At 51.5% G+C, this 10,132-nt stretch overlaps 1 protein-coding gene across 1 annotated transcript; it reads left to right on the forward strand.

The window, feature by feature from the left end:
• The first annotated feature begins 89 nt into the window (after positions 1-89).
• MMAB (metabolism of cobalamin associated B) lies at positions 90-4,935 on the forward strand. Its single transcript, XM_064465945.1, has 9 exons — positions 90-233; positions 309-385; positions 471-564; positions 979-1,036; positions 1,908-1,980; positions 2,369-2,466; positions 2,796-2,860; positions 3,923-3,982; positions 4,370-4,935. Exons 1-9 carry the CDS (start codon positions 142-144, stop codon positions 4,455-4,457), a joined length of 705 nt encoding a protein of 234 aa, XP_064322015.1. The 5' UTR covers positions 90-141; the 3' UTR covers positions 4,458-4,935.
• Positions 4,936-10,132: the final 5,197 nt, after the last annotated feature.

Below are 10,132 nucleotides of genomic sequence, written 5' to 3' on the forward strand. Positions count from 1 at the left end.
CTGCCCCGCCCTCCTTGCCTTTCAACCAAACGCCGAGATCCTCTCGGGGGCGGGACTTCGGGAAGGCCAATCGGAAGGCGGTGGCGCGGAGTGGTGCGGTGCTGGGGTGACAGCAACCGGTGGCTACGGCGGCCGGGAGGGATGCTGCGGCGAGCGGCGGCGGCGGCGGGGCGGGGGCTGCGGCTGCGGCTGCGGGGGGCGGCGGGGCGGCGGTGGCGGAGTGAGGCGGGCAGGTGAGCGCGGGGATGATGCCGAGCGGGGTGGGGTCCAGCACCCCCGCACCCCCCTCACGGTCTGTGCCTCCGCAGCCCCGGTGGCGGCTCCCCTGACCGCGGCCCCCGCAGCGACCGGGCCCCGAGGATCTACACGAGGACGGGAGACGCAGGTAGTGTCTGGGGGCACCGGGGGGGCGCGGGGCAGAGCCCGGCCCGACCCGACCTCTGAGCGCCTCCTCCGGTCTTTTCCCAAAGGCTTCTCCAGCACCTTCACGGGGGAGCGGCGGCCTAAGGGCGACCGGATCTTCGAGGCCCTGGGAGCCACGGACGAGCTGAGCTCGGCCATCGGGTAACCCCCCGCGCCGGACCCCCTCCCGCTGCCGGGCGAGGGGCCGCGGAGGCCCCCAGCTGCGTCCTCCCAGGGTGGCCGCGCTCTCCGGGGAACCGGCCGCCAGCCCGGGGAGGTCTGGCCCTCCGCACGCCCAAGCCCGGCCCTCCACATGCACAGAGGCCTTTCGACACCGTCCCAGCCCCGTTCTGTTGGGGTCTTCGGGGTGTCCTCCTCCGTTAAGAACTGCTGTCCCAGTCCCACCGCCCAGCGGGAGGAAAGGGGTTGTGCTGTGGGCCAGACTTCTCTGGGGGTTTGTGCTGACAGTCAGCCAAGAGCGTCCAAATTCTGTGGTTTTCGTATGGAAAAACATACGCACAACCGTGGTAGTTTTTTAATTTCTACCTAAGTCTTTTAAAAAATTTTTTAACCTAGGCTTGCTGGTGAATTTAGCAGTGAAAAGGGACACACGTTTGTTGAACAGCTTCACAAAGTGAGTATTAATCCTTACTCAGTGCACTCACTTTATCTGTGCTATTGAAATATATTCTTAAACTCTTTAATTTTAAACACAGCGCTCCCACTGAGCCACAGGAATTCAATCAATTTAGTATTAAATAAATACTTAAGACTCTGACCCTTAGTTACTCTCTAAGAAATACATTTCTTTAACCAAGAAAGAAACTGGTAGGTCAAGTGGTTAGCTATGGGCAGACAAACAAAATATATTTCGAGGTTTATTCAGACCTGTTTCTGTACATGGTTACAGCGACAAGTCTTGTTGTCATATATAGTCTTTGAAATCGGGGCAAAGTAACCATGTGGGCACGATGGTGGGAGACAGGTCCCGCCACAGCAGTCTGAGAGTTTTGCTAATTAGCTTTTCCTTGCACAATAACGAAGAAGGAGCTAATGAGAGATTTTAAAAAGCTTTACCAGACTGCCTCTCAAGTGTCCCAGGCTGTGGAGAGATGGCCCTCTTGGAAGTGAACGTGACATCAGGCCAGTGCTGTCTGCAGCTGTTTGTCACTGCCTTTGCTTCCAGAGGTTACTGGTTCAGTGTCCTGCCAGCAAGGGGATTATGTGAGCACTCCCTGGTCTGCTTTGTGCGAAGTCAGCCAGGGTCGTTTAATGTGCCAGTGAAAACAAGTACATGTGCTAATCTGGCTTCTCATAAAGCAATTAGGGAGCACTTATCTGATCCCCCCTGCCAGCAGGCTGGGGGATGATGAACAACAAGGGTAGGATCTTCTTTAATCAGCAGAACCAGCTGTCGCCTCCCAGAGCTTGCTGCAGTTGTACTGGAGCATCAAAGGCTCATTAATGAAAGCGCTTCTTATTTTTGTCCTGATTGCCACATCTAGGTCCAGTGTATGCTGCAGGATGTGGGCTCCAACATCGCGACGCCTCTCTCCTCAGCCAGGGAGGCTCACTTAAGTAAGCCCCACAGTACCTCTCCTGGGATAACCGTTCTTGAATCGCAGATGTCCTTCTAGGCTGGTGCTGGGGAGGCTGTTTCAGCGTGTGGTAGGTAGGGCTGTCCAAGCGCTGCTCCGCAGTGCATGTCTGGGTGCTGAACGAAGTCACACAAGGTCCCACAAGCTGCTACGTTTGTGTGACTCAAGCAATGTAAGCTGGTCTGGGGCACTGCCCCAACACTGACACCCAACCACAGCTGCTGAATGGGGGCCAGCCCTGTTCCAGCAGGGGATTATTTCTGAAGGCTTTCTTAGGACTTCCTGTTCCAAGAAATATTAAAATAGAGCTCTATCTGTAGACTGAATCACTTCTGCATTTCTTTTAGTTGATTCTTTTCTCTCTGTAGGACGCACATCTTTTAGTGAGAAGCCAGTTCTGGAGCTGGAACAGTGGATTGACAGTTACTCAGATCAGCTTCCTCCACTCAGAGCTTTCATCTTGCCAGTAGGTACTGCTTATGCCTCTCACTCACTGACTGGAGAAGGCTTGCTTTGGTAGGGTAAATCTGCTCTGCTACTTGCCGTGGGAAAACAGGTTGTGAGACTTATTTGCATGGACAAACACTAGAAGAAAAACAGAGAGAAGGACCCGGCTGAGTTAAATTTCCACATCCTGTTGCCTTCAGATGTACCTTCCCAGTATCCTAGCCATGATGTAGGGTTCAGTTGCATGTGTGTGTGAGATATGATAAGCTTTGCTGCAGTTATACAATAAGGTGGATGGCTGTATCTGTTGTTAGCAGATGCTGATGCACTGTTCCATTGTTGTTTCAGTCGGGAGGTAAAAGCAGTGCTGCTCTCCATTTTTCCCGAGCTGTCTGCCGCAGAGCTGAAAGGTGGTGAGTGTTGGCTGTAGTGTAACAGAACAAAAGTGATAAAAGGTGATCAGAATGCTACAATGATGGCAAATCATTGCAGTCGGAGCAATCAACCATAGCTGTTTTGCACTCAGCTAGAGCCTGATTCAAACTTCATGTGTTTGTATTAGTCAAATTCCAGGAGTGCAGTCAGCAAAAACCACGTTTCTCTTCCCTCCCCTGAACTGGGTCATCCGAGCTAAGAACTTCAGAAAGAACAGACAGGTTTATGCTGAGATGCCTCTACGTGTTCAGCTTGTATCCAGTTTGCTAAATGTATTTACACGTGGAAGCTGGGGCGCTGGCAGGTGTGAGATCCAGGGAAGCTTCGAGATGTTGCTGCCCACACCTACCTTGTCCCACTTCTCGATTGGAGATTAAAGCTCCTCTGGTAAAGTCTGAAGGAGAAGACTCTTGTCTGTTCATTATGTAAATCACCTCCATGCAAAGTCTCCTGTGTTGGCCCAAACCTGCTCATCAGCAGTTCTAAGTTGCTGGGGGTTCTTTACTGAAGCCGTGGATGTGCGGGAAGATGTTTCTGTAGATGTGCTCTGCTGCCAGGATTGATACACTGACAAGATACACCAGAGCAGCCTGATCTTCGAAAAACTAACATGGCAGTCAGTGGTTTCTTGTCAAAAGAAAGCTAGAATGAGGGCTGTACCCCAGGTAGAAGGCAAGGAACAGGTCTGTTCCCTCAACAAAAGAAGGGTCTCTGTTTACCTGCAGAAAAGGATAATGATCCTTCAGGGTATTAATCATCTGCAAACTGCTCCTGTTGTTCAGTGATGCCCACTGACAAGTAGCATTTAGAGGAGTGGAGCTGGCGTCCTCCAGAAGGTTACAAAAAACAGTTCCATTATGTAGCCACCACAGATTCTTCTCGGGGAAGTAACCAGTGCTCACACTGTGCTGTGGGGAGTTAGAATGGGGACATCCAGGTGAGGTTGGGGTATGAAGGTTGGTGTTCCAGCAAATCACACTCATTTGTGCAGTCAGAGTTAGAAAGTTAAATACACGAAAAGTTTCCTTTTCTTGTTCTAGCGTGGTTCCTTTAGTACAAGCAGGGGAAGCGGATCCAAATGTGGCCAAATACTTAAACAGGTAAAAAAAATAAAATCCCAAACCCTTTCTCTGTACTATTAAGTGTGACTGGTGTTGTTTCCTTAGTCTTGGGATAAAACTGTGGGTTTTACCTCTCAAGAAGCTTCCCTTCTAGGTTAAGATCTTTGAGGTTTCAACAAGGACCTTGTTAAAAAGTATTCTTGCAAGGCCTGTACGTTTGCAGACACTGCTGCAGTGCTGAGGGACCAGTCACTTTCTTATTGAAGGCCATTTTAGAAATCACTTCTTGTGTGGTCGCTCTTTGCCTTCCTTTATCTGTAGTTCTTGTGCTGTGGTCAAACATGCTTTGCTGTGTGGTTGTGTATTGCTGGACACAAACGCACCTGGTGTGAGAAGTGATTTCACTGCTTTTCCCTTGTTTTCCAGACTGAGCGACTACCTCTTTGTTTTGGCACGTTACGCTGCAATGAAGGAAGGGAAGGAAGAGAAAATATATATAAAGCCCGAACCATAACTGAGAGCTGGAATGTGTGTTTCCTTGACCATGGGAAGCTAAATGCAGCAGGCTGCTTTCCCCCATCAAGGAAAGGAAAGAGAACAAGCCTGGACTGGAAATGTGAGCTGCCAAGAACTTCCAGCTTAAATAACTAGGACCTTGTTCATAAATACTGTGAGGAACACAGCTGTTCTGTTCACTGGGCCTTGTCCAAACACCCCTTGTATAACACTGCGGTGATGGCATTGGATTCCAGGGTTGGAGCTGAGGCAGGGGACTTCAAAGAACCACAGCTGATTTCTAGAGATGTCTTAATTTCCCTGGGCAGTGGCAGGTGCTGTGGAAAGGCTTTGACAGGACTCTGAAGAATGAAGAAGAGAAAACAATCAGCTGCTCTCTGTAAGTCATAATGCTCATACAGAACAGCAACTGCATAGAGATTCAGGAACTCTGTCTGCAAGCTTTGAAATAATAAATGTGATTTACTTGTACCAAAGGGGCCCTTAACTGTCATACTTTAATAGTGAGCCCAGTGTGCTTTTCTTTTTTAAGTTGCTTTCAATCCATCAGCCCTGGCTGAAGCTGAGCTGTTTAGATTTACAGGAATGCACTAAGAACTTTTTGGCTCTGGCTGCCTCTCTTTATGCATGTGAAGAATGCCTCTGTGCTGACAATCCAGTGCATTCTCTGCCAGGAACGGGGCTCATGAAGGATAGATGGATTAAAGCAGGAAGGGCGAAATCCTACAGGTCACGTGAGGCAAGGCGATTCCGTGATTTTAAGCTCTGTTTAGGTAGCTGGGGTTAAATCCACATGGAGCTGCTCCTCCCTGTGCTCAGACCCTGCTGAGTTTGGTAACAGCATCCCCCCTCTGGCTGCACGTACCGGCTGAAGGAGTAGAGCCCTTGTTCAGTTTTAGTATCTACCTACTGGGGACCACTCACATCACTAAGCCTGCAAATAAAGGGGTTGTGATGACCAGCAGGAGCCTGGCGCCTCATCAGCTGACAGCCAGGATTGGAAGAGAGAGGTTAACACCTAAAGGGGTTTGTGTCTCACGCACATTACTGTCCGCATTGACCTCAGGAATGTCACTGTCACGGAGCCCTCAGCAGAGTAGACTAGAGCATGTCGTAGAGCTTGGAGAGTCTGGCTGCACACATCACGATAGCAGATCACAGTACTTCAACAGAGCAGACATCATCTTCCAGCTTCCTGATAGACTGAAAACTGCCAAAAAACCATACTCTTACCAGCTGAATGAGTTAACACCTTGCTACCTATGCTGCATAGAGAATACAATTACAGTTTTAGAGTTAACTCCAAGTCACTTACAGCTTGGAAATATAATTGGGAAGAATACACGTCAGACGTGGTGGTTTAAGTCTTCCCCTCCTCGTATGGAGGGAGGAACATCACAGAAACCCATGGACAGTGAGGTGATTACACATGAAGGGTGCTTGTCCTGCACTAAGGGTGCTGCTTTTAGTGGTGGGAGCTTTTCAGTCGGTCACACAGCTTCCTCTGTTCAATTATTTAAGTAGAAACAAACTCAAACTTGCTTCCCGAAAGAGTGTCTGGCTTTTGTGTTAACTTTTTAATCAGAGCGGGGTCAGAGTGAAGAATGCCCAGCGCTAATAGATACCGCTGTCTCATTATTCACCTTTTTTTTTTTAAACAGATATTTCATGGCTATTGTTAATGCACATTTTTCACAGAGTAATTTTCCAAGCCTTAGCCTGTAACACATCCCAATGACAAATGCTCTTGATTTGGACTGTACCGTCAGCTGCAATGTCACATCAGACATTTTCTCAATGCCTGCTCCAGACAGGCCATCCAGTTTTATGATAGCTCTGTCTCAGTGATCACTATTGAACCTCAAGAATCTAGAGGCTTTTCAAGTTTAATTGAATAAAATTCTTTGCAATATAAATTCTTCATGAATGCTATATAAATCAGCTCCAGGATGGATTTATAGTATTTTCTTTTTTTCCAACTGGGGAGAAGAAATCTCACTACTGTTTCGGGACCAAAGCTAGTATTGTTTTGATTGCAAGGAGAAATAAATTTGGCTACTACGCTTTTAACATGATGTAGAGATTAAATTTATTAGGGTGCACTCAGCTTCCAGCTCCCCCCGCTTTCTACCCAAAGACGGCGTCTGTGCAATTGTTTCTGCAGGGCTGAAGCAGAGGGGGGCTGGTGTCTGGGTGACCCTGTTGTTTCAGTTAAGCAGGCACAGTGGGCCAGGGCTTGAATTTAGGAGCGAGCAGAGATCAGGCTGAGCGTGGTCCCAGTCCCGTGGGCTGCTGCAGCTGAGCAGAGCAGAGCTCCGCAGGGGCCATGCTTAGCCCTTAGAAAGGTCACAGTGCACAGTGTTTGTCCTCTGCTTCACGACCTCATCATACAGCACTTGGCTGTATAAAAGAACCCTTTCTGACCTGAATGCTGTCCCCGAGGTACACAGGGGAGCTGCTGGCTGTTAAGCTGCAGCAAGGCTTGGGTCTTCAGGCCCCAGGACGCCCTCTGCACTGGGCTGGGAACGGAGGCCAGCGGCCGGGGGCTGCTGGGGCTGCAGCAGGGACCATGTGCACTGAGGTCAGTGAAGAAATTCTAGCATGGCCAAGCTTGGCGTCTGCTAATGGTCACAGAGCAGCGTGCAGTGACACGTGAGAGCCTGGTGAGACAGCGGGCAGGAGTGAAGTGTCACTAAAATACAGGCTTTAAAACAAATAAAGCTCCATTGCTCTGGGTTAGCATTTGTTTTTCTGAGTCCTTTGTCCCCACCCAGCAAATGCAGCTGTACAGCATAGGGATTCCAGTGCCTGCACCTCATTAATATAATGGGAGGAAGGCAGATGCTTTGTCCATACTGACCGTATGCAGAGCCCAGATACATTCCTGCCTAGCAGGGTTCCTTATTTATGATTACGTTGGAGCTGCCAGCACAGACATATGTTGCTAAGGGTCGTTTATTCTTGTTTGTAAAATGTATGGCTGCTCCCAGCTTACACACTGTCAAAGCTGGAAGAACTGGCCCCAAAAATCTCTTGCTGCATGATTGGATCAGACGCCTGTACATCTGTTAACGCTGTAGGAGCTGTAAAATGAAATAAGTTTCACTATAACTCAAGCACCTCTATTACCGCCACAACGTGTAAGCAGCAGAGCCGGCTGCTGCTCTTGCAGAAATGACACAAACATACATTTTGCCAAGTCATATGTAAATTTATACAAGGCAGTGTCTCCTCTGCTAATGCACAGAAGGAAGGACTAGCGTGTGCGTGTCCCCACCTCGACAGCACGTGCTGACCCCCCCAGCCCAGGCCTTACCTTGGTGCTGCAGCTGAAGGGTGAGTCTTGGGGTACGCAGCCCCAGCCATGGGGAGCCAGCAGCAGTCCTGCACTCCTCCTCTCAAGCTGGAGGACCAGAAGGGACCACATCTGCTATCAGATCAAGTCTCTGCAGTTGGAGACCTCCAAAATACCCATTTTACCTGGAAGGGGTCAAAGAAAACCACCCCCTTCCCAAAGAGCTCATGCTACAGCAAGGTAAGACCTAGCTAGAAAAGGGCAGGTGTGCAGTTAGGGTGCCCCAGGGTAAAAGGCACCATCCCTGCATCAGATAGAGGCAGATGCAATCCATTTGTGTTGAGGAAACAGCTGTCTTGGTCCCTCAGCTCCACCTCTGTCCCCTGTTCCCACTACAGCTGCTCTGCAGGGTGTGCACCGATAGGCAGTGCCCATAGCTAGTGCTCCAACCACCCCAGTGTGAAGGTGAAGCTGCAAAGGGTCAGTATCGAAGAACCTGACCTTAGAAACAGCCACAAAAGTGCATTTATAACAGCCAGTGTAAGTACCACTCACTCAGGAGGTGGTGGTGCCAAGCCAGTGCCACGTAGGTCTGACCACTCCGTCACCCATGCAGGTCACTAATGTGCTGCAGGAGCTGCAGCTGCATGTCTCAGTAAACATGAGCAAACACAGAAATAAGCTGCAGGAATACCTTACCTCATTCTGCTCAGGCATGTGGAGATCAGAGCTCGGCATACTCTCCTCCCTCTCAGTGCGAACATGCAACCAGCTCTGGCGTGGAGCGCGAGCCAAGAGGTTGTGCAAAACAGTGGTTTCAAATGGAGAGAATTCCAGTCTGCGGCATGAGTCAGGGGCTTGGGACGGTCTGTGGGAGCAGAAGAGGGGCAGTGAGAAGAGCTGTCTGCCCCCAAAACACGCTGTGCCTGCACTGCAGCAGCGGTGGCGTGCCCCGGCCAGGGCCTGCCCGCATGGCAGCCGCCGCGGTTGGGACACCCCAGCACCGCTCCTTGCCGGCACTGCCGCTGAGGGAGCGCCAGCCTCTGGTGATCCCTCCCGGCTCCGCACCCGGCAGCACCCAGCATGGTCCGCGTGCCTCGGCTACAGTCAGACTTCACCTTCGGTCAGCCCCGAGGCATGGCAGCGTGCACAGAACTAGCCCCGGCAAGACCGCGCTGTGCCAGCCTGCCACACAGCGACGGTGAGGCAGGCATTTTGCAGGCCTGGCTGTTTGCTGCCAGCTTTCTGCCTTGGCAGCATCTGCTGTGGGGTTTCTTTTTGCTGTTTCTGACGGCGCCATATGCCTCTGTGTCAAAACAATGGCACTTGCACACTGACTGGGAGCCTCTCCCTCACTCCCACCGAGCTCCCGCTCCCCAGCGAAGCCTGAGCACCCACGGGGCTGGTCCTGAGCACTGTGCCCCTGGGGTGAGCGTGCATGATCTGCATGGTGAGATCGGGCAGGGAGGGCTGCAGCATGGCTCCGAAGCTGGGGGAGCTGGTCAGTAAAGGGCTATGCAGCCACACGCCAAACCTGAACTCGGAGGGGACGCTGGAGCAGCAGCAGCAGGCACAGCTCATCATTCCTACAAGCATGTTCCCAGAGCCAGGCAAGGGGAGAAACACGATGCCTATATTATTATTGTAATAATAGCAACAAACCCCATGTCGGCTCCAGTACCTGATCCTTAAGGCAGTTTCTAAAATACTAAGCGCAGCCTTGCCCCACAAACCCACGTCTCCACGCGCCTCTTCTCCCTCCCCAAACCAAGAGGTGTCAGATTCCTTGGTGCAAAGACCCAGAGGTGGCTCCGTTGGCTGTCCAAACCCAGTCCTGGCTCTTGCAGCAGAGCCTCTGAAGGCAGACAGCTTTGCCACCAACCTCCAGCTTCTGCCTGCAGCAGCACTCCTGGAGAAGAGCACTCACTCAATGGGACATCTGCACTGAGCACACGGGGACGCGCACTGCCCCGCTCTCCCATGCTGGGGGATCTTGCTTGGCTTTCCAGTCTGGTTTCCATTCCACCAGTGGCCCCAGCCATAGTGCCTAGCTGACCAGGCACGCACAGAGCGATGAAAGCCCTGCCCTGGGCCGGGCTCACCACGCGCTACATCCAAGGAGCACCTATACTCTCATGAAGGTACTGACTGAAGTCACAGCACCCTGCAGGACCAAGCAGCACTTCTCCAAGCTATTCCAAGACACAAGAACAAATCACAGAATCCCAGACAGGCAGGGGTTGGAAGGGCCCTCTGGAGCTCACCCCGTCCCACCCCCTGCTTGAGCAGGCACCCCCAGAGCAGGGGGCACAGGACCGCGTCCAGGCGGGGGGTGAATGTCTCCAGGGAAGGGACCCCACAGCCTCTCTGGGCAGCCT

Source organism: Phalacrocorax carbo, chromosome 15, assembly GCF_963921805.1.
Source record: "Phalacrocorax carbo chromosome 15, bPhaCar2.1, whole genome shotgun sequence".
NCBI classification, from domain to species: Eukaryota; Metazoa; Chordata; class Aves; order Suliformes; family Phalacrocoracidae; genus Phalacrocorax; species Phalacrocorax carbo.